The 25516-nt window shown below is 40.4% G+C and overlaps 1 protein-coding gene across 2 annotated transcripts in view; it reads left to right on the forward strand.

The window, feature by feature from the left end:
- LOC103181108 (serine/threonine-protein kinase 32B) overlaps positions 1-25516 on the forward strand; it is a 151093-nt gene that overhangs the window by 68515 nt on the left and 57062 nt on the right. For both annotated transcript variants that reach the window (XM_042341188.1, XM_042341186.1), the window contains exon 4: positions 5927-6100. In XM_042341188.1, the coding sequence (XP_042197122.1) occupies positions 5927-6100 (174 nt within the window). The remainder of the gene's footprint in view (positions 1-5926; positions 6101-25516) is intronic.

Here is a 25516-nt window from a genome sequence, read left to right on the forward strand (position 1 = left end):
ACACGTTGTTCTTGGTGTAGCCTCCCGATTGCCTGCAGGTTATTGTTACCAGCTTGATGTATATCTCAGCATTTTCCAGGTTCTCAGCTTTTTTACTTTAGCTTGAAGCCTGCTGACTAAAGATTGATTTTTGTGGGGGTTTAAGATGAAACAGTTAAGTTTGTACTGCAAATGGCCTCTGTTATCACAGAGATGGTTTGCTACTTCTAAATACTCTTCACTCAGCTCAAAGGCAAAATAATGTTTCTGTGGATTCTTTCCAAGTTCATACTCGCCCGCTGGATGTCAGAAGCTGTAGTTTGCGGCCAATTTTGTGCATTGCACATCTCGTTTACAATCACAATCAATCCATTTTAAAATCTTACATATCAGGCTTCAGAGCATGACTGTACCATATCACAAATATATAAATTGGTCGCCAAAAATCTATATTTTTGTAAGCATATTTTCTAAATGAATGTTTGGTAAGCTCAGTGTCTGATCCATGCAGAAATCCATAACCGTGCTTACGAGTATCCGAACCTGACGGTTGCACATATCTATGCAACTATGTATGGAAACATCCCTGTTTTTAATTGAATGTGCCCTCTCTTTTTGGAGGAATGCACATTATTTACCTAATTCTGCACTGCGTTAGGTTTAGATTAACAAGAGACAAATGCTTGGGACCCCCAGAGAGTGTGCCATTGAAAGCATTGCCTCGCAAGCTTCCGCTGCTTGAACAGTTAGGACCATTAGGGTTTTGGCTTGCAGGGTTAATAAGACCCAGTATCGGCCTCTCCAAGTCCTGTATACAACTAAGCTGAATGGTCTGTTGTCAGTAGTGCCTTGGAGTATTGCAAATATGCCTTGCTCACAAACCAGACTACTGAGAATCACCACAGAGATTCTGACTTTCTCAGATTACCTTGGAGTAAGCTCAGCTCCAAGCTCCAACCAAGATCCCCATTCTCACCATTAAATCCCTCCAAGGCTTCACCCCCACTCTGCCTTTGCACTTCCTTAATCCTACTGACCAGGACGCTCCATTCGCTTACCAACCAGCTTTATTCATGTCCTCCTACCCTCCCGCCCCCGCACCCGCTCTATCTGCTCCACCATCGGCAGGTGAGTTTTCAGCCAATTTGTCCCTGCTCTCTGGAACTCCATCCCGGAATCACTTAGTTGCCCATGTTCAAAGCCTGCGCCAGTATTTGACCACACTTTCAGTCATCTTCCTACTCTCTTCACTCTTCATCTTTCACTCTTAGATCAGGTGCCCAGCTGACAGTGTAAACTGCTCTTAGATGTCCTTCCGATGTAAAGGAGCTATATAAATGTCATTGTAAATTGTATTCTGAAGGACCAGACACAATTCTTTTGTGGTGCACCTATGCTCATCCTTTATGATGGTCCTATCCCCCCTATTTCTCCAGCTCAACATCAGTTTCCGCCATTGTTGAATACTCCAAACACTACCCATGTCCCATGTCTTAATACAAGGCCATGCTGCCTGACCTGCTGAGTATTCCCAGCGACTTCTGATTTTGTTTCTTAAACCAAGGGCATGGTTTAAACCAAATGGTTGCTATTATTGTTGCTGATTGCATGCGGTGTAATCTGACTTGGATTTAGAAAATCCAATTTGGGGCCTAAAGACATGAAAAAACGGGAGTAAGTTTCTGCAAGAAATATAAAAATAGTGGACAGCTACAAAAAAGTAGACTGTGTCGCAGGCGAAATTTCTGGAAGCTGAAATGTCAAACATCTTCTTGTTTTTCACTAGCTGTAGTGAGTGACAGAGGAAGTGTTGATACGACAAGAGGCTAAAGTATCCACGAGGGGAAAAAACAGCAAAGCCGGGATGAAATTTCCTTTCAACAATAAAAGACAACAGTGAAAGTTACAAGGGAAATAAGGTCACAGCGAGAGGGATGCAATGAAAGGGATGCATAGAGATGTCTGTGAGAAAGATATCTAAAGAGGGACTGGAACTAAATACTCCTGCTGCCCAACATCTAAATGAGCATTTTGGGATTATTTTTATTTTTCTTAATCAGTGCCGTAACTATAAAAATGTGAGAGTAATTTTGATATAGTTTAAATTCATAAGACAAGGGCCAGTTGTTTTTCTTCTCTTTTGACCAACGTTATGCAAACTAAATCCAGAAATGAAATAGTGGGACTGTAATCCAGTCATTAAAATGAAGAGGCAATGAAGTGAATGAGAATTGGATCTACTAATTGAACACTAAATCATGAAAGGAAAACAAGACATTTTAAGAGTATTAATTTATACTGCACTGGAAAAATTAATAGGAGAATGTCTCATATAAATGAGGAAAGTAAATTAAGGGTGAGAACAACCTTCCCTCAATGAAGTGAATTTTATCTCTTGGGGACTATTTCAGCTCAGTGTGTGACCACAAAGAGTCTGTGCTCTATAGATTATCCTCAGCTATCCTGGACAGTATTAAAAGGTTTTTTTTATTATTGTACCATGTCCACAGAATTAGAGAAGTGGAGTATCTAATTTACTGTGAAAAGCAATCTTGTGTGTACTTGATTTCATTTTTTCTTTGCGTTCTTAAGCTGATAAGAAGCTTACCAAGAAGGAATTACTCACATTACAGATGTACTCATTGTATGAGAACATCCCTTCAGTCCTTGGTTAATGGTGACCACATTCAATACACAGCTATATAATCATAAAAAAAATACAACTGGTAAGGTATATCAAAAATAATTAAAATGACTTAATTACACAGATAATTAATCCTCCCACTCTGCATGAAAGAGGTTATTTGCACATATTTAGATTTATTAAACACAGGTCATAATGTTATATCTGAATAACATTAACTGGGAAATGTTTTTCACAATACATTTTAACCCTATCTCATATTAATAGTTTTCTGATGTTCATTTTGGTGTTTGAATCTAAAAATATTTTTCATTCATTTTGTTTGGTTGTTAGTTACTATGTAGGGTATATAATATATATTTACTAGTTTTTAAACAGAGTATATAATATATATATATTTACTAGTTACTAAGCAGAGTATATAATACTGCATATTATATATAATATACATATAGCAGTATACTTAATATATATTTATCAGTGTCTAGTGGATATTAAATATCCCATGGCAATATTCAAAAAGAGTAGGAGTTTCTCCCAGTGTTCTGGCCAATAATCCCCCAAATAATTTGGTCATTGACTTTATGGCTGTTTGATGTGTTCGGATTTGCAGGGGGAGAGGGAAATGCTGTGGTAAATAAAAGAGAACTCGCCTGCCGAACACTAGAACGGGATGAGAAAAAATTAAATCAATATAGACCAAAAATATCTAAATCAGGAGTGCAAGGATCCCAGAAAGCATCAGATGAGGGAATGGGGGGATCAAACAACCTTAATGTAACTGACAGAGTAGAGGAAAGGAGCAGAATTTACACGTGCAGGGAAGAGTGTGAATAAAAATGAAGATAAAGGAGGTATTAGTGAAAAATAACAGGAAGACAGGGAAAGTAGGAGTCTGTTACACAGCAATGCACAGAGCAAGGGGAACAAAATGAGAGAACTGGATATAGTAATCAAACGTGAGGAATTGATGTAATTACATTAACAGAAACATGGTTACAACCTGCATATGATTGGTAATTAAATATTGCAAAATATCCATTATTTAGAAAGGCCAGAGAGAGAAAAAGGGAAGTGGGGAAGCGGTATTGGCAGTATATTCACTGGAAAGGAAAGATATAAATAATGAGGGAGTAGAGACAGAATTCACCTGGTTAGAGATAAAAAGGATAAAAAAGGACTAGCTACGCTAGTTGCCATGTACCACAGGCCACACAACAGCAGAAAAGAAGTAGAAAAATAAATATCCAGGCAGATATGGGAGATGAGCAAAAATAATAAACTAGTAATTATGGGGGATTTCATTTATCCCCAGGTAGATTGGCAGAGAGAGAGACAAGGAGAAAAGCAGAGGGGGCGAGTTTTTGCAATGTGTACAGGACTGTCTATCCCAACACTCCAACAAGAGGAAAAGTGCTCCTTGACCTAATTTATAGCAATGAGCCAGACCAGGTCAGGGATTTAAATGTGAGAGAGACCTCGGGGACCTGATTCGGCACTATATTAAATGCAAGGATTATTATATATTATTATTTGATAATCAAATTCAAGAATAGGTGTTTATTATTGTTTGCTAAGCAGGGTATATAATGCACACATTTACTGGTTACTAATATATATTTATACTCTTTCTTCAGATTTTTATATGAGACAAATCTTTGTTGTGATGTCAAAGTCTACTCATTCGAAACTTAATGTAAGAAGCAATTATAAAAAAGATATAATCCCTGAATGTAATGAACTGTGATATCGTCAAAACAAGATACCACAGATCAAAGCTGCTGAATAAAAATATATCTTATTCAAGCATTTTTCTTTCAACAATTGTATCTACTGGAAATTCCTGGATAATCCTTTCACTATCACTGGAATTGTAAATTCCAGCATTGTGACATTGCACCTCAACACCAAAAAATAGTATAAGTTTACACCAGAAAATGACTATTTTGAAGCCTGGATAGAGGCCACAATTTAACACAATGTCCCATCAGGATCTTAATCTTTTACTAGGTTGATTTCCAACTGACACACATAATGCAAACTAAAGATAATGCTTTTCATTAATAATCTAGATTGTCTCATGTGTTTATCTAAGAAGAAAATACCCCCAAAAAAGAATATTCATTTTTGTGGGATCAGGCTACAATCACATGAGAAATGACTTGGCACATTCTTGGGGAAATGAAAAGTGAGAAGAGTTTAGAATAAGTGGCAGCATAAGGCAAGTGCCTTTTTTTATGCAGCACAATCCAATGTTTTCTATATCAAGAGATTTTCACAAAAATGATAACCTTTTTGCTTTGGCACATTGGTAAGCAATGTTTGATGAAATAGTAGCCTGTTAAACAAAATGTCAGAATTCAGAGTTCACCCAGTGTTATCAATGTTGCTTATTATGATGAACCTCACTTGGGAAAGACCCAATAGGTTCAGTAAAACACCATGTGTGGAATGCTACACTACTGTAACTCATTGCTATTTTATTGTCACTTTTGGAGCCAATGTGCATTAGTATAACAGCAACTTGTATTTATACTGTGCCCTTCACTTAAGATAATAGCTTAGAAGCTATGGGTCCCATCAATTTTGAACATTGTGCAAAATGTACCTTGTGCCAAGCATTAATGCCAAAATAGAGCTTGCAAAAATTAAAGGGCAAGCAAGTTTATCTAAAAAATCAATTAAAAATAACTGGAATCCCAGTGAACTGATTTTTGCTACTGAAGATAGACTTGAACACTCATCCTGATCCCAGCCCCCAGAGCTCTCAGCGAGTGAACTTGTCCGGAGTGGCTTAGAGGTTAAATATACAGCATTGAAAGATTAAGCTGAGAGTGAATCACCAAGCACAGACAGAATACTCAGGATATCAAAGAACCTTTTCTTTCCATAAGCAATAAGGCACAGAACAGCAGGGGTCTCATGAACTGTAATTTCATTTAAATCACAGTGTCCACCGAGCCCAAACTCAACAATGCAATCATGAGTCACCATACAGATTTAGGACCTGCACATGAAAAAAAATTACATCCTGTGTCTTTTGAACAAAATAAGACCATAATTTGTTCTAAAAAAAAGGTTTGTCTTAGCCTTCTCTTGGAGAAGTTTGAGTGTTAATATTTCCTGTTACCATCTGATGTGATGAGAGAAAGGGGGAGTGAATCACAGTTTCATAGTAAATGTCATTGCTTTGATTTTTCTCTTAGAAGTTCATCTCCCATGAAACTGATGTTTAACTTTTCTTTTCAATCTGGAGGATAGCATGTGGACTCATGTTATTAAAGCTCTGTGTTTTACTTTCAGGTACTCCTTCCAGGATGAGGAAGATATGTTTATGGTGGTAGACCTGTTGCTGGGTGGAGATTTGCGCTATCATCTGCAGCAAAATGTGCATTTCAAAGAAGAAGCAGTGAAACTTTACATCTGTGAGCTGGCCATGGCGCTGGACTACCTACAGACTTACAATATCATCCACAGGTTGGTGACATTTGAAACATGTTGTTCAATATCTAATTTTAGTGGGTAGATCAGTCTCACCAAAATAATAACATGTAGTATGTTCATCTAAATCCTTCAATAAATGATTTAGAAGTAGATAGAAGTAGATTTAATGAGTTGAAACAATGTGCATATCCCCATCAAGAGCAATATTATCTTTTGTCGTGAGGAGAGCCATCTTTTTGTTTGGAGACGTCTATAAAGCCTTTGTGACTGACATTTGGTGAAGTCTTCGATTTTCGTACCTGAATAGGTTGTAGGTTTGTTAAGTTCAAAGCAAGCAGCTTAGTTTGTGAGAAGCAACTGGAAGTGTCCATTTTAAAAAAAAATTTGAAAAGGATTTCTCTGCAGCAACTTTTAGATACTTATCCGGCAGCTTGTTTCCCCTCATTCTCAGCAGTGGCACTGAGGCTCCTTCAAGGTAATTAGCAGAAGTGAAAGGCTAAGTCATTTCAAAGTAGGCAAACCCGCACAAAGCTCTTTATTTGAGAATCACAAGATTGTAACACAGCAATGGGTTAGCATTTTATTACATGGTACATTGGGTTTAAGGTTGATTATACTAGACTGCGAATGCAATACAATTTACATTTATGAAGCATCTTTCCTGTCAAGAGGCTTAATACTGCTGGCTGGAAACCTGAAGTGGGGGGTTGTAGCCAAAGCGGGAGGCAAGAGGAAAGATGACTGAAAGTGCGTTCAAAGAAGTCAGTCTTGAGGTTGGCTTTGAATGTGGGGAGGGAGAGAACGAGTTGGATGGAATCCCGGAGAGGGTTCCAGAGAGTGGGGACAGAATGGCTGAAAGCTCACTGCCATTGGTAGAGGATGGGGGTGGGTGGGCATGAAGTATAACTTAACATAACATGTAGTAGCAGGAGTTGGCTATTCGGCCCTTTGAGCCTGCCCCGCCATTCAATCATGGCTGATCTTCTAATCTAACTTCAGCTAATAATAATAATAATCCTTGCATTTGATATAGCGCTTTTCACGTCGGGAGGACGTCCCAAAGCGCTTCACAGAACACACTGTATGGTGACTTGACTGTATATTTGTGGGCGAATGCGGCAGCCAATTGCGCACAGCAATGTCCCACAAACAGTCGGAGATTGAAAATGACCAATTTATTATTGTTTTTGGTTTTGAAGGAATTATTATTAGGCGTGTGGAGTAAGGAAACGTGCCCAAGGTTTCGCCCTGCCTGGAATTGAACTCAGGTCTCTCACTTGCAAAGCGAGTGCTCTAACCACTGAGCTACAGACTACAGAACCATAACCCTGCCTTATCCCCATATCCCTTAATCCCTTTTGCAATAAGGAACATATCTATCTCAGTCTTGAATATGTTCAACAGCCCTTTGGGGTAGTGAGTTCCATACATTCACCACCCTTTGAGTGAAGAAGTTCTTCCTTAACTCAGTGCGAAAGGGCTGGCCTCTGATTTTAAGATTGTGACCCCCTGGTTTTAGTTTCTCCAACCAGGGGAAACAATCTCCCACTATCTACTCTATCATGCCCTTTGATGATCTTATAGGTTTCCATAAGATCCCCTCTAATTCTTCTATATTCTAGAGAATATAGGCCCAAATTGGTCAGCCTATCCTCATAACTCATCCCCTTCATCCCTGGTACTAACCTAGTAAATCTACCCTGCACCCCCTCCAAGGCAAGTACATCCTTCCTTAAATAAGGAGACCAAAAGTGCTCACAGTATTCCAGGTGTGGTCTCACCAGGGCCCTATACAGTTGCAGCAAGACTTCCCTACTCTTATACTCTAATCCTTTCAGAATGAATGCTAACATCCCATTAGCCTTCCTAATTGCTGCTGCACCTGCAGACTAACTTTCTGTGATTGGTGTACAAGGACACCCAAGTCCCTCTGGACACTAACACATTCCAATCTCTCCCCTTCTAAAAAATAACCTGCTCTACTGTTTTTGCTACCTAGGTGGATGACTTCGCACTTCCCTTCATTATACTTCATCTGCCACCTACCTGCCCAATCACCTAACCTATCTATGTCTCGCTGCATTTTTTTAATGTCGTCCTCTGTGTTGACACTTCCTCCTAGTTTTGTGTCATCCGTGAATTTAAATATATTAACTTCGATGTCCTCATCTAGATCGTTGATGTAGATGGACTGGTCCTTGTGGCACTCCACTAGTCACATCCCGCCAATCTGAAAGGACCCGTTTATCCCTACTCTTTGTTTCCTACCTGTTAACCATTCCCCAATCCACGCAGCCTGGTGTTCGCAAAAAATAACATTTAGAAATAAAGGCTATTGCAATCGTAGTCATGAATCATTTGGTTTACGTCATAAATGTGAAAGTTACACAGAATCACTGAGTTCCGGAGACATGAATTGGTTTTGTAAGGTCTTTCCATCACCAGTGAAATAGACACAAAGTGTGTACTACTGCCTGTGCAGTGCTCTGATTATTAAAAAAACTGGCTACATATTAATGGTGACTGAAAGACCTAACAAAACTGATTCAAGTCTCCGGGACTCAGCAATCCTGTGTAACTTTCACATTTGTGAAGTGTTACATGGAGTCAGTTTTAAGGAACCCCATAAAGGAAGAACCAGATCTGAATTGCATGGCTTTTAAATAAGAGTGACATTATTGAATAATGGCACTCGCCTTCCTTTCTTGGAGAAGCTTAACTCCTTTTATCCTCTCACTGGGGCTGTGGTTCCACAGGTCCAGTCACCCAAATGGCCATTATTCATGTCTATCATTCAACAGTAAATGGTAACAGAGTTAATAAGATCTGAAGCATCCAAAGCTAGCTTTAGTACTGTAAAATTGTCACCAGACTGCACAATGGCTCAGGCCGATTATTCAGTGAGTAGCTGAGTCGTACAAACCAAAAGGTCTCAAGATTGATCCTGGGTCTGATCAGAAAGTTGGACAGAATTATGGATGAAGTCTGAATAATCTGAGTTTTCATGCAGTCTGATCCTAACGATAAATACAGAGATATTTAGGAATGAAGGCTTAAAGGTAAGAAAGTAGAAAATAAAACATTACCGATAGGAAAGAAGTGCAAGATTTTAATTTTTTTACTTAAGATTCTAGTTTCATATTTTTGATGTTTCGAGTATTAAAGCTATCTTTGGATGTTTGAGTCTTATTTTGTGTTATCAGTCACGGCACACCAGAAATCACATTTACAAACATGAGTTTAGGAATGGGTTATTGACATCTGCTTGAAAAGTAACAGTGAGGTGTTGAAACCACATGTACCAAAATGATTGAATCACATCCACATCACTCCACACCAATTCATAAGTGCAATCACATACGGTTTACATCAGCAAATTAGAATAGTAATAATAATAATCATTGCATTTGATGCAACGTCTTATCAAGTCTTCTAGGCGTCCCAAAATACTTCACAGAATATACTGTAAAGTGAATTGGCTGTATATTTTGTGGGTGAATCAAATTATGCCATAATCAAGTTATGAGTTGATTATGACATTCAAACGTCCCCCGCTATCCCATTATGCCAGGAATGTGCTGTCAGCCCCACCTCTCCCACTCCCCCACCTCCCCCACTTCCCCCACCTCCTCCACTCCCCCCACTCCCCAATGGCTTAATTGGTAAAGGTTAGTGTTAAGTTATACAGATCAGAAGATCTTGTGCCTGACTGTACTGAATATCTAATCGGAGCCAGATCGCCCCTGGACTGCCACAAATTGACTGAGTCTTTCACAGGAAGGCACGTGTAGAATAAGTAACAACAGGACAGATTGGTCAGCTGGGTGTCTGACACATGCAGAAATCCATTGCCATGCTTATGAGAAACTGCACTAGATTGACTGAAAGTCTGCTTTCCCATCACTCTCAGATCCCATAATCTTATTCGAACGAGAAGGGAGTTTCATTTTCGCAAATAGACTCAGAGAACATTCATTGTGTTCACAGAAGTGGTATGAAAAGGTATGTGCAATTCTGACTAATTGGCTATGGGACATCAAGTCGTGGATGAGCTCTGGCTTTCTTCAGGTGAATGTCAACATGCTTGGTTCCCGTCAGTGCCTTCTTACCACAAACACTGACAGCATCAAACTACTTGGATGCATACTCCACCTTGCAGGGTTTATGCAGATCTTAGGTGTCCTGTTTAACTCTCAACTGGCCTTTAAATACCGCATTCGTGCTCTGACCCACTTAACGCTCCCCCACTTCTGTAATAATGCCCATCTCCACCACTACCTCTCCCGTTGAGACCTAATTCATACATTCATCATATCCAGGTTAATTACGCCAACTCTAGTGTTTTGCTGCACCTTAGGTGTGAATCACACAAAATATGTGAACCACACAAATTAGGTGTGAACCACACAAAATATAGACTCACAGAATACTGAATGTGGTATAACTGGGTCTGATTGTTACTTAGACTCTATTTCTTTCAGAAGTGGCAAGTGACAAATGATAGCCAATTGAATCAAAAATAGATTTACTTAACAGATGAACAGGCAGATTATAAACAACATAACTAAAAACAAGAGCACAGACCATAGATTAATATTATGAGAACAACCAACCTTGTAATAACCCTAAAAGAGTGTCCATATAGCTTAGAAGAAGTGAGAGTTCATTGAAGTTAGTGTTGGGATCTTCAAACTCCAAGAAGTGATCTGCTTCCAAGTTTAGTCTGTTACTTATTTGTCAGGGGAGGGGGGAGGGGGTTGAGTGAGTACAAAGGCAGATTCTTTTTTACACTATTTGGATAAAATTAAATATCTCTATATTTAGCATCTAGGACACTTCTGCAGAGTACAAAGCAGGTAAAGGTTCCCTTCTTCACCAATACAAATACAAATAAATGTATATCACTGACAAGTCCCAGGAACTGAGTGAAACATATCCAAAACACTAAACTGAGAAATTAAAACTTTTATACAGTTATTGAAGTTAATGTTTCTAACTTTCATGTTTCTATCTTCATTCTTTGTCAGATTTTGCTCTAAAAGGTTGCAATGAAAGTCTGACAGTCATCTGAACTGACAGAAGAAGCTATGGTACATTTAATTTATTTCTACTGTAAGGGTTTGTGAGTTTCACCTCATGAGGTTTAGATTTATGGTACAAATGTAGAGGCCTCCATTTCGGTGTGATTCCCTATTCTGTATTCACAATCAAACTCTCCAGACTGAGCGGTCAGACATTCAGTGCTTTGTATTTTGGGGATTCCTGGTGTTGCAGTCAGTCTGCATGTTAATGGAGCTTGCTGCATGCATTCATTAAACTGCAACCTGACATGAATATTAAAAAGTAACATTTCTCCCCAGAGATGCAATATAAATACCAGAAATCAAAATTTTTCATGGAAGATTTAATTTCACAGGGATCTGCCCACACCAATCTAGGCATATTACATTGTCTGCTTCAGTTTGCCAAACTATGGTTACCTACTTGCCTTTGCCACTACACTCATGATCTTGGGCAGTGGTTAATTGGGCTCTGGTTAATTCACTCCTAATCCTGTGAATCACTTTGAGATATCCACCGGGCATGAAAGGCACTATTTCAATTACAAGGACTATTATTACTAATAATATAATAATGATAATCTTTACATTTGGTACAGTAACTTTCATGTCGGGAGTATGCCGCAAAGTGCTTCACAGGATATAATCTAAAGTGGAGTGACTGTATTATGTGAGGGAATAATAATAATAGTATTTTTATGAGACCACTTACCTGGCTTGACAACACAGCATATTCTGTGAAGTGCTTTGAGATTTCTTTCTTAAGTGAAAGGCTCAACACCAAAATACAAGGATTATTATTATTATGAAAGAGACTCTGGGGTAGAAAGATAGGAGAGCTTTCCTTACTGCTGAATCTTTAGCCTGTGCTTCCAGGCAAACAGTAACAAAAAAGTGCTTTACTTGTTTCCTTTGAAATTTAAAGTCTCACAAGTCATCTAAATCATGAGCAGTGACAGAAATGCTTTGAACTGTTGAATACACTGTAGTTTGTATAAATCTTCCCCCTCTTTTGTTGTGTTGTAATTATCAGCGGAGCTCCACTTAAAGCACCTCCCGATCCTGCTGGTTCATGTCATCCACTTAATTATCTGGCAAATGTTCTCACTGTTTTGATTGCTACTGTTATTATCAGCACCTCAATGTGAAGGTGGCATTATTCTCAACCAGGTAACCCGGTGTTGAATAAATAGATTACATAGAAACAAGGCATTAATGTAGGAAGAGTGATAGCACGGAAGATTATTATTTCTGCAGGGCACTGTGAAGATTATTTTGTTCCCAGTTTATTATGTAAAACCTGAAAGTCTTGAAGGTGACTGGGTAAAGGTGTTGGGAAATGTGAAGTGTGTTTGCTGTTTTTACCTTCGTTTACCAAGGAGAATTCAAAAACAAAATTTACTATTTTATGGAGTCAAGGTTAATAAGTACATTGTGGAAATATTGTGTGCTTCTATCATTGAGGTGTTGTTTGGTTGAGGCACTCTTCAGTCACTCTTAATTTATCCATTATGGATGATAATAATAATAATAATAATCCTTGCATTTAATATAGTGCTTTATCATGTCATTGAGATGTCTCAATGAGCTATATTGTAACGTGGATTGACACTGTATTTTGTGGTCAAAATATGGCAGTCAATTGTGCACATTATTATTATTAAAGTGCTTTTCACATCAGGTTGATGTCTGAAAGCACTTCACAGGATTATCTGTAAAGTATAAAGAATGTGTATTTTATAAGCAAACACAGCAGCCAATTTGGAAACAGCAATGTCCCCCAAGCAGCCATGAGTGTCATGACGATCATTTATTTGGGAAGATTGTTGGCCAGGCCACCAGGAGAAACACCCTTTTCTTTCCAAATAGTATGATGGGAACTTTAACGTCTCCCTGAACAGGCAAACGGGACTTTAGTTTAACATCCAATCTGAAGGATGGCATCTCCAACAATACAGTGCACCCCAGCACTGCACTGGAGAGCTGGCCTAGAAAATATGAGATCCACATTCTGATGTTGTGGGACTTAAGCTCACGAGATTTGAGACTCAAAGGCAAGAGTGCTAACAACTGAACCAGGCTGACACACCAGAATATTACTGCCTATATACTGTGGCTCAAGAGACTCAAAATGTGATGTCAAAACTGGTATTCTTGCATTCTAAGCCTCCATTACAGTTGTGTTGCCTGGAGAACATATCAAACTGCATCAGACTTTTCTACATGACCAGTCCCATGAGAAATTCAATTTTGTGATGTCCACGACCCAAGTAACAGTAACAGAGAGGTTGGGAGGTGGACCTCAATATCAGGTAACTTGCCTGTTTGTGTTCCTGTTACCATTATTTGGACAACAGATATCACCAGTATAAATGTCTTTAGGCAATAAAACCACGTTTGAATGATGAGCAATGAGACAGTACCAATGAATGGATCTTGAGAAGCTCTACTTTACATATAATGCTATGCTGCACGGTACAACTAACTCAGTGCATAATCCTCAGACTTGAAAGTACATTGTTTATCACTGAGTTAAACCGGCTTCAATGAGCTTTAATAATAACAATAATAATCCTTGCATTTTGATACAGTATCTTTTCATGACTTCTCAAAGCGCTTCACAGAATTTATTTAAAAAAAGATTTTGACTGTATTTTGTGGGCAAATCGTGGCAGCTGATTGCACACAGCAGTGTCCCACAAACAGTCATGGACTGAGTGATTATTTTCCTTTTGGAGGCATTATTACCCCCATAAAGTGATCCACCAACCGGGTTCCTAGTTGCTGCTAGATAAACAGAGGCATGCGGAGTAAGGAAACTTGCCTAAGGTTTCGCCCCACCCAGGAATCAAACCCAGATCCTCTCGTTTTCCAGTTTCTCAGTTTCTTTTCCTGCTGCCCAGCTATCATTGATCCTCCTATTGCAAATTCCCATTGATTTACACTTGGCAATCTCATTGATTTCTGTTGTTTAGGACTTCTGTCTTTCGATTTCTTTAATAAGTGCAATAACAGCAAGATGCAGCCAGAGGTGACTGTAATGACGAGAATGCCTCACAAAATTGACCCTGGTTGTGAGAGCACAAAAGGGTCTGCAGTTTTTCTCATTCTGTTTTGTCTTGTGTTATGTTCCATCCAAGATGCAGTTTAAAAGATTTTCATTGCATCAGTTTAAAAGTAATTTCCTTGAAGTTTTGATTCCCTCATCAAGTTCCTTGTCTGTGGTTTTATTACTCCTCTGCTTTGTTAAAGACTGATCAATCTTCACAACAGCTATTTGTACTGCTGTCTATTATCATTCTTCAGCACCTTAACTGCTCGCACTGTGGGGCTGTAAAACAAACTGCTCTGACAACTGGAATAACTGCATCTCCTATCATTTTATTAAACATTACAAGGTTTCCGTGTTCACAGTAACAGCAGCATTAATACTTTTTAATATTGAACACAATTGATCAGTTCAATAATTGTGAATTTCACATCAAACAGCGTTCTGCACAAATTTTGGGCCTCTGTCTACAGAAAAAGATTAAGCGGTTTGTTTATGTATGGATATGGAGAAAAGCATCTCATTCGTCAGTTATTTCTAATCAATGTTACTATGCATTTAAAGACAGGAATCTGTAAGTGGTCTGTGTCTTATGCCTATTTTCTACTGTAGCTGCTTGATATAAGGTGACACACTGGAGGCATTGCTGTGTCCCAAGCCTCCACCTCTTTTACATCACCACCAAACATCCACTGATCGCTTGCAGAAAATGTCATTCACACATGTGCCCATACCTTGGTGGTCATGATGTAAGTAACGTGACCACATCAGATTCTCACACATAAGCAAAATGCCAGTAGAAGTACTTTTAAGATCTCTGTTAACCCAACCAACAGGACATGTGCTGATATAACAGACGACTTTGCTTGTGGCCTTTTTACAGTTCTGTTAGTGCTATTTCGATAGTGGAAATCACAGAAATATATTTCTAACAACGTTAATAGCACATCTAAATCCACTTTTTTTTTTTTGTCCGTCTCTATAAATTGCTCACTGTGAATTCAATGGTTTTGAATCCAAATTGAAACAAATTTGTTCTTGGATAAATGTTCTACATTAGAATATTTTAGAATATACAGCACAGAAAGAGGCCATTCAGCCCAACTGGTCTATTCCGGTGATTATGCTCCACATGAGCCTCCTCCTGTCCTCAACTAAGCCTTCAAGCATAACCTTCTGTTCCTTTCTCCCTCATGTACCTATCTTGGGTCCGCTTAAATACATCTATGTTTTACCTCAACAACCTCTTGTGGTAGCATGTTCCACATTCCCACTACTCTCTGTGTGAAGAAAATTCTTCAAACATCCCTATTTGATCCAATTGTGAGTATTTTATATTGATGGCCCCTGGTTTTGGTCTCCCCACACAAGTGGAAACATCTTCCCTATGTCTACCCTATCAAAACCTTTCATCATTTTAAAGACCTCTATCAGGTCACCCCTTACCCTCCTCTTTTCAAGCGAAAAGAGTCCAAGCATGTTTAGCCTTTCCTGATAGGTATAACCTCTCAGTTCTGGGATCATCCTTGTGAATCTCTTTTGCACCATCTCCAGTGTCTCTACATTCCTTCTATAATGTGGGGACCAGAACTGCACACAGTATTCTAAGTGTGGTCTAACCGAGGTTCTATAGACGTTTACCATAAATTCCCTGCTTTTCATTTCTATCCCTCCAGAAATGAACCCCAATGCCTGGTTTATCTTTTTTACAGCCATATTAACCTGCGTTTCTACTTTTAGTGAATTGTGTATGTGTACCCCTAGATCCCTTTGCTCCTCTATCCCATTTAGGTTTTTATTTTCCAAAATGTATGTGACTTCCTTATTCCTTCTACCAAAATGTACCACCTCACACTTTCCTACATTGTAATGCATTTGCAATTTAAATGCCTATTTAGCAAGTTTATTAATGTCTTGCTGTAACTTGTTCCAGTGCTCCTCTACAATATACTGAGTATTAACTACTCCCCCCAATTTAGTGTCATCTGCAAATTTTGAAATTGTACTGCTGATTCCCGAATCCAAATCATTAATGTATATTGTGAACAACAGTGGTCCCAGTACGATCCTGGTGGAACACCACTGCCCACCCCCTGCCGGTCTGAGTAGCTACCCTTTACCCCTACTCTCTGTTTTGTTTTGTAACCGACTTGCTATCCATTCTTCTATTTTTCCCCTGCCTCCACATGCTCTGACCTTCTTCATTAGTCTATTATGTGGTACTTTATCGAACGCCTTTTGGAAATCTAAATACATGTTAACAATCCCATGGCACTATTCAAAAAGAGAAGGGAGTTTCTCTGCGTGTCCTGGCCAAAAATCTCCCGAATAAAATTGGTCATTCACTTCGTGGCTGTTTGTGGGACATTGCTGTGTACAAATTGGCTGCTGCATTTGCCCACAAAATATGCAGTCACTGCACTTTGCAGTATATCGTGTGACGAGCTTTGAGACTTCCGCCTGACATGAAATACGATATACTGAATATAATGATTAGTATTATAAAGCAAATTCACTTCAGGAAAAAAAATGTTTTTTTCTGCTCCACATTGAGTAGAATGTCAAACAAAATGCCCCTTCAAAATACATTTGATCCCAAAATTTTGTTTTAGCCTTTTAATATTATTAAAACTCTGGGTACCCAGATTCTGGAGCTGCCAAGATTCTGGTGTAATTAAGTTGCTACTCTTCCATCTCTGACATAGCTCACATGACATACTTTGTTGCCAGAGGCAGCTTCTTTGATATGTTCTTTGAGGACGTAAAATTTCACTAGATTTATAATGTTCATGTTGTGAACAATCGGATTCACATTGGCAACAAAGTACCATATATGATGTTGTGAAGCACAGTATAATGATTACATTTAAATGTGATAAAAAACATGCTCTGTTTTGTGATTAAATTTTAACTGGCCGTTTATTACCTCATAAATACTTAAAGGCAAAAAGAAAGGATTGATGACCAATTGTACTGGTAGAAATACAAAACCCAGCTCTAGAAATTACTTTCATGATTCTCTTGGTGTCATCGGCCAATAGAGGGTGTGCATAGTACTCAAAGGAAAAAGCTGATATTCAGCCTGAGCAATTCTTTACCTATGTACTGTACCAAATGAAATGTTACTTTTGATAATTGTGTATGTTCAGAAAAAGATAAGCTGTAGCAAAATCCTCAGCTCCCTCTGCTCAGCAACCACCAGTGGACTTCACGTCCGTGTCTGATCCACCCTAACATCAGTGGGCAAGCTTTCAGCTATTCTGCCCTGCTCTCTGGAACTCTATGTTGAGCCCCTTCCCTCTCAGCTTCCACACCCACCTTAAGACCTATTTTTTCAATGAGTTTTCAGCCATATTCCCACTCCAGTTATCCTCCCGCCGCATCGGGTAACCAGTTACCCGAATACCACAAACCACAAACATCTTGAGATGTCCCTGATGTGAAAGGGGCTAAATCGATGTAAATAGTTGTATTGTTTGAGCCATATGAAACTCAGATTCACTGTAATGGATTGGTTATATGTGTTAACAAATGAACTGCTCCATAAGATGCAGTTGATGATTTTTTTCTCGATATTTTTGATTTCATTGTAATTTTCCTATTAGTCACCCTTCTGCTACACTTGCTAACATTAATCATAGTGCACTCGTCCGGTGCATGGTATTTATATCCGCTTCATAAATATCAGCTTGGTTCAGTTTGTAGCACGTTCGCCTCTGAATCAGAAGGTTGAAGGTTCCATTCCATTCTAGTTACAGAGCAGTGTTGAACTTTTAGAGGTATAATCTGTGATATTAAACTATTGTTCCATTGCCTTACAATAAGTGTACATTGTTATCATTGCTACACTTAGCTGCCTTAATATATCTTGCCCTAATTGATATCATCTCATATTTTACATTGAAGCTGATGACTAAGAAATACCACAATAAATATAATTACATATAAATGGTATGAGCTTTTTATAGTTATAGTAATAATAGTTGTACTAATAGACAGGTGGATGAGTGGAAATATAAAAGTAGTAGATCAAAAGGATTCAAGAATAATACAAATACATATGTTTCTGGTTTGTCTGTTTATTTATTATTTTATTGTACAATTTCCCACTGAGAACTGCTCCATTTACCATTCAGTTAGTAGCATGCAAGGAAGGCCTCATAAGTAATGATACTCCTTGCAATAGTGATGTGTACTTAGTGGTGTCTAGGGTACTCTTCAACCTGCAGTTCTTACTGTGGTTATGTATTACAATTATTATCTTTTAATATGTAGTTTCCCCTGAATCCTGTCAGATAGAGTCCATGTCTTCCAGTGGTCTGATTATAGCTTCGATAGTCCATTTGTTTGGGAACTGGCTAAATATCTGAAAAGGAGAATTATAAAAGTACATAAGGAAAAGGCAAGAGAAAATGCCAGCTCACATTAAGATGATTTGAGAGTAACCATACAGCTTTGATTTACAGTGTGGAGATCTGGGGTGGCTCTGAGAGGGGTGGGGAGGTTATGTTCCCTATAATTTTTAAAGGCGCAGTAAAAAAAGTGTGCAGTACTCAACAGATTGCTGTGTAACCGAGTAGGTGCTCATTTTAGAGGGAACAGCGGTGAAGGATTGTATTGTCATCTTTTGGATGAAGCACTAAACCTGTTCAGGTAGACATTAAAGATCCCAAGGAATTTCTCCTGGTGTCCTGGCCATCAACCCCTCCAAATAAAATTGGTCACTCACTTCATGGCTGTTTGTGGGACACTTCTGTGCACACAACTGTTTGCCAACAAATCCAGTCATTGCACGTCTTCCTAATGTGAAAGGTGCTACATCAAATACGAGAATTATCATTAATGAACTCTACAATATCAGGCTACCAGTTTGGCTCAGTTTGTAGCACTCTTGTTTTGTGTCAGAAAGTTGACGATTTTAAGCTGCAGACTTCGATTTGAGTTCATAGTCCAGACTGGAGCTCCAGTGTAGCAGTGGAATGATGTTATGTTGGAGGTGCTGTCCTTGCCACAACATAAAGGGGCAGTCAAGGCTCTTATTCAGTGCAGAGGAGAGCAATGAGGTCGATCCCCAGTGCTAAGAGTATCGAAACTTAATTTTTCAGAGTCGAACGTATTTACGTATAGCACATGCTATAATAATGTAATAATTGATTAGATATAGTGCCTTATCACAACGTTAAAATACCTTGAAGTGCTTTACAGGATACTCTGCAAAGTGGTTTGACTGTGTGTTTTGTGAGTGGAACGCAACAACAAGTTGCACATATCAATGTCCCACAAACAGCACAGAAAGAAATTTACAGCACAGAAGAAGACCATTTGGCCCATCATGACTGTACTGACTCTTTTAAAACCATCCATTCAGTCACATTTACCTGTCCTTTCCCCATACTCTTGCGGTTTACTCCTTTGCAGATATTCATCTAGTTCCTTTTTGAAAGCTAATAAGGATTCAGCCTCTATCACTGGTCCCAGCATGGCATTCAATATCTTAACCAGTCTGTGCGTCAAATAGTATACAAGTCTCTCAACTAATGTGCTGAGTCATATACTGCAGTTTGTGCTCCCAATTAACAAGAATCTCCAAAAGCCACCTGGGGAAAGAGAAACAGAAAACGCAGGATAAAAGAATCCAATATAAAGGTCTTGAGTCTTGACAACAAAGAGTTTTCCCAAGCAAGTGTCTGGAGTATAAGTTCTTTCATATCTTTCATGTGCTTATGTGGCATTAAGTATTGTCAGTGCACAAAAGGGTTCACTTTTATTTTCAATCAAAATGCAAGCCATTTTCCATTCTGTCCTCTCTGTTGTGTTCCAGAGTGTTCAGAGAACACTTGACAGGATGAGGATGGTTATTTGACACAATATATTGATTGAGTGGGTATGAGTGTGACTGAAGGCACGATCAAAGAGGAAGGAGGCAAGAGAGGGGGTGAGGCGGAGGGATTGTGGGATAGAGTTCCAGAGTATGGGAGCAGAGATGCTGAATGCCTGACTGTCAGTGGTGGGGCAGGAAGTGCAGGGGGCCTGAAGAAGCCGAGCAGAGGGAGCAGACAGGCTGATATGAGGTTATGAGGTGGGAGAGGTAGGAGGGAGCAAGACAGTGGAGGGCCTTGAAGGTAAGAACAAGGGTTTTGTACTTGATCTCTGAGGAATGAGGAGCCAGTGAAGCCGGGCAAGAACGGGGTTGATAGGTTCCTGGAGCCTGGTGCGGGAGAGGACACGAGCTGCAGAGTTTTGAATAATCTGCAGCTTGTGGAGGGAAGAGTTGGGAAGTCCAGTGAGCAGACAGTTGGCGTAGTCAGGCCGGGACGTAATGAAAGCGTGGATCAGGATCTCGGTGGCTGTGGTGAGAGGCAGTGGCGGAGGCGGACAATGTTGCGGAGGTGTGGAAAGGTGGAACGGGAAAAGGCGAGGGAAAGGCGAAAAGCGGAAAATAAGGACAAGAAGCATGAGATTTATTGATGACCTAATCCAAATCTAAATACATCTAACATAAAGTGAAAATATACACACTATGTGCTGAAATGCCACGCATTACATAATGAAAAATGTAAACTCTATAAATCATGCTCGACGTGTATTAAATTTGTACATGCATTGTGAGCTGAGATTAGATATTATACAATCACATCCCGCTGGTGGTAAAATATAACTATTAAGAACTTCTGTAAAAATAAATAAACCATTGCAGATTGGACACTGAAATATAACATAAAACATTGTTAAATCTCCTAATTCATGATTCTGTTATGGTTTTGTAAAATGACAAAATTCCAATGTACAGTATTTACTTAAAGATTTAGATTAGGTCATCAATGAATCTCATGCTTCTTGTACTTATTTTCCGCTAAGGAAGAGCAAATTCTGAAGTCAGGATAGATCAACAACAACAACTTGCATTTAAAGATCCTGTGGCATTATTTGAAAAGTGATGGGAGCTTCTCCCCATATCCTTGACAACACATCCCTCAAATAAAATTAACAACAATTTATATAGCTCCCAACAATTTATTTAGCATGTATATATAGTGCCCCTCAAAGCAGGATTAATCGAGTCATCAAAATGTTTCAAAGCACTTCACAAGACTTGCTGTGAAGTGGAGTGACGATGCATTTGAAGATGAGCGTGACAGCTAATTTATACATGGTAATGCCCCACAAACAGCAGTGAAGTGAATTAGTAATTTTACTTGGGAGATTGTTGGCCAGGACACCAGGAGAAATTCCATTCTGCTTTTGAATAGTGCCTTGGGTCTGTAACATACACCTGAACAGGCAGACGGTACCTCAGTTTAATGTGTCACTGGAAGGATAACACCTTCAATAGTGCATCGCTCCATCAACACTGTATATGGATGTCAGCTTAGCCTGGAGTTGGGTCAAAATTGAAGCATGTGATGATAATACACCAGTTATAATTATCGCAGCAACCAAAAGTAGTCAAACATTATCATTGAAAGGGAGGAGAGGGGGCAGATGGTCACCTTCAGGGCCAGTGATATTATTGGCTGATTGTAACTGCAAGTTTAGTTAATAATTTAGTGAATAGTTATTGTAAATTTGACCCCAATAGTATGCATTGCTCTCATACAATAATATGATCCATCAATACTGTCCAAATTATTATTAATAAGCATTATTTATGTTGAATTGATAAGAATGATCTGAAGAAACCTTGCGTTTGATATAGCGCCTTTCATATTAGGAAGGAGGCACAAAGCACTTCACAGAATTTACTGTAAAGATTGAGTGTATACTTTGGAGGTGATGCAGTAGCCAGTTTGCACAGAGTAATCAATGTCTTATGCATAGTCAGTTGTAATAGCAATAATATGCAAAAGATAGATACAATGGCATATTATTTGAGTGGTGTGGATTTTAGCTTATTCCCTTCACATAATAAAGAAACAGACAAGTAACACATGGCAGCACAGTGAGAATTGAAAAGAAACAATGTAATTGAATTTCATGCTTTGACTGAGGGGGTAAAAATCTAATTTAGATTATCCATTGAAACTAGATTAGATACAGCTGCAAACTGACCATGAAAGGGATATTGTTTCCTCTGTTGCTTGATAGGAATTGGGTCAATTATCTGTGAAACAAGTAAAGTTAGAAAATTCTTGATTAAAAAAAGTTGCCAAAATGTTAATGAATGAGAATAGGAGTAGGAATGGGAATTGAGAAAAGACTATGTTAATCTACTTGCGGAACTCTCTTTTGGATGAGAATTAAGTTAAAAAGAAAAGGTTCTCCTGCAGACCCACAATGCCCGCCTCGTTCTTCTGCAAAACATTGCCTGACTCTGGCACCGTCTCTTCCCTCGGGCTCTCATCATGTCATATCATGTCCATGTTTGGCTGTACCAACACTCTGTTTGCTGGATTCCCCAGTTCTTCTCAACACCAGCTGCAGTTTATCTAAAATGCTGCAGCTCGTGTCCTTTCCTGCACCAGGCTCCATCCTCGCTCGACTCCATTGGTTCCCTGTTCCCTAGTGGACTAAGTTCAAGATCCTCGTTCTCATGTCCATGGTCTTGCCCCCACCCTACCTCTGCAACCTCCTCACACCCTTCTGACCAGTTTACTCCCTTTACTCAGTAAGCACCTGTTGCTTCATGTCCCCCACCCTATCTGCTCCACCATCGGTGGGAGTGCTTTCAGCCTTCACAATATAATACAGCCTTTTCTGTAACTGCATCCCAGAGTCCCTCCAACTCACTCGAAACATACTTCTTTGACCACATGTTCGGTCATCCTTCCCTTCCCCAATCCTTCGGTTCCAACACCCAGTTCTGGTCCCTATCCAGCAATAAGAATGCACTTTAGGATGTCTTCCCGATGTGAAAAGTGCTATACAAATGTAAATTGTATTATCTTGTGGGATTCATAAACAGTGTGTTCCCTGGAGACAACAACAAAAACAACTACAAAATTACATTTGTAAAGCCCCTTTCATGTTGGGAGGATGTCCCAAGGCGCTGGACAGAGTTATGGACGCGAGTTGGGGGTCGGGATCAGGGAGGGTGGAGGGCAGGGGGGGAAGCAGGGAGATCGAAAACACAGTCGAAGAGGAGGGTTTTGAGATGGGTCTTGAAGGTGGCAAGGGAGGGGGCGAGGTGGAGGGACTGCGGGATGGAGGCAGAGTGGCAGAAGGCCCGCCCGCCAATAGTGGGGCGAGTGAGGTGGGAGATTTGAAGCAGGCCGGAGCCCGCTGAGTGGAGGGAGTGAGCAGGATGGTAGGGGGTTAGGAGGATGCAGAGGTTGGGAGGAGCAAGACCATGGAGGGCTTTGAAGGTGAGGACCAGGATCTTGAACTGTATCCTCTGTGTGATGAGAAGCCAGTGGAGTTGGGCAAGGATGGGGGTGATAGGATCGCGGAGCCTAGTGCGGGAGAGGACACGGGCTGCAGAGTTCTGGATGATCTGCTGCCTGTGGAGGGAGGAATTGGGGAGGTCGATAAGCAATGAGTTTGCTAGTCGAGTCTCGATGTAATGAAAGCGTGTATGAGGTTTTTCGGTGGCCTGCGATGTGAGATAGTGATGGAGCCGGGTGACGTTGCGGAGGTGGGGTAAGGAAGAATGGGTCATGGTGCAGATATGGGGTAGAAAGGATAGTTGAGGTCAAACAAGACCCCATGTTCCGGACTGGCTTAGCAAGGTGGATTGTGCAACCATGGATGGTGATGGTGTCAGTGCCTGAGGTGAGGAGGCACTGACGAGAGCCAATCAGGAGAGCCTCGGTCTTGTTGACGTTCAATTGAAGAAAGTTAGGTCTCATCCAGGACTTGAAGTCCGACAGACATTCAGTCAGGACAGCAGTTCTCAACCCTCAAAGGTGTGGAGGGAGGGATGGGTAGGGGCCGGTGTGGGAGCAGGAGATGGGGAGGTGGTACAGATGCAGTGGTAGAGGCAGCTGAGTAGATTCCCTCACCTATGGATTCAAGGAAGTCCAGCATCACCTCGTGGTGAGTATGGGTGAGGCATGAGAGGGTGGGTGGAGGAGCCAGTTCGTGATGGAAAAGAGGAGCCTGGGGTTGTCCTTAGCCTCCAAGATTGTCTTGGAATAGAACAACGATTTAGAGTAGGTGAGGGCAGAGCGGTAAGATTTGATATGGTCCAGCCAGATCTGCCGATGGACTATTAGGTTTGATTTAAGCTAAGTGCACTCAGTGGAATGCATCTGGGCTTTAAGGGAGTGGAGGTGGTTGGGGTACCAAGGTGCTTTACATGAATAGTAGATGGTTCGGGAAGAGAGGGGAGCGAGGGAATTGAGAGTGGAGGAGAGGGAGCTGTGGTAAAGACTGACCGAGGAGGATAGGTCATTGCGAGAAGAATCCAAGAGGGGAAGAAGTTCAGATGACTCCAGGGAAGCCAAGAGGCAGAGGTGGAGCCTTTTTTCCAGGGACGGTAGGAGATAGAGGTGGTTTGGCTGGCGGTGGGGAGAGAGATTGAGGAGTTAAGGGGGATGAAGTGATTGTCCAAGATTGCTTTGCCGATGATGGCGATGCCTGAGATGGTGAGGTCCCGAGTGATCGCCAGGTCGAGTGGGTGACTGCTGACATGGGTGGCGGAGGGAATGTGGAGGAAGAGATTGAGGGAGAAGATAAGGGAGGAAAAGTCAGCAGAGGTAGAGCAGGAGGGGCTAAAGTGAAGGTTGATATCGCCTAGGATGAGGAGGCATTCAGAGCTGAGCGAGAGGGAAGATAGGAGGGTGGAGATGTCAGGGATGAAGCTGGTGGAGGGCTTGGTGTCGATTTAGTCCTTGCTCCAGGACTAAACAACAACAAAATTACATTTGTAAAGGGATTGCCACATAGGGAGGACGTCCCAAGACGCTGAACCATTGACTCAGCTTGCCCCTGCCTTAGCAAATGCATTTATGAACTCTATTCGCTCTCCCCTTGTCCAGTATTATCCCACTTACATCTGTGACTCCAACTAAGTGTGATACTGGGATTATCCTGGGCAGAACCAAACCTAGTTTCCTTCTGAAACGAAAACAGAGAGAGCTGGGAACACTCAGCAGGTCAGGCAGCATCTATGGAGAAAAGAAAGTGAGTCAACTGTTTGGGTCCGTGACCCTTCGTCAGAAGTGGGGGATGTTGGGAGGGAGAGGTTTTAAGGCCTAACAGAGAGGGGAGGTGGAGCATGCAAAGACAAAGGAAAAAATGGGGTGGAGGACAGAGGGTGATGGATTAAAGAGGTGTTAACGGTGCAAAACAAAGGAGGGCAGCAGAGGCAGACCAGAGAGAGAAAAGGTGTGTCTGGGACGCAGATGATGTGCTAATGGTCACAGAAGAAGGGGAAGGTAAGCTGTTATGGGAGATAGGAAG

Source organism: Callorhinchus milii, unplaced genomic scaffold, assembly GCF_018977255.1.
Source record: "Callorhinchus milii isolate IMCB2004 unplaced genomic scaffold, IMCB_Cmil_1.0 Scaffold1, whole genome shotgun sequence".
In the NCBI taxonomy this organism is placed as follows: domain Eukaryota; kingdom Metazoa; phylum Chordata; class Chondrichthyes; order Chimaeriformes; family Callorhinchidae; genus Callorhinchus; species Callorhinchus milii.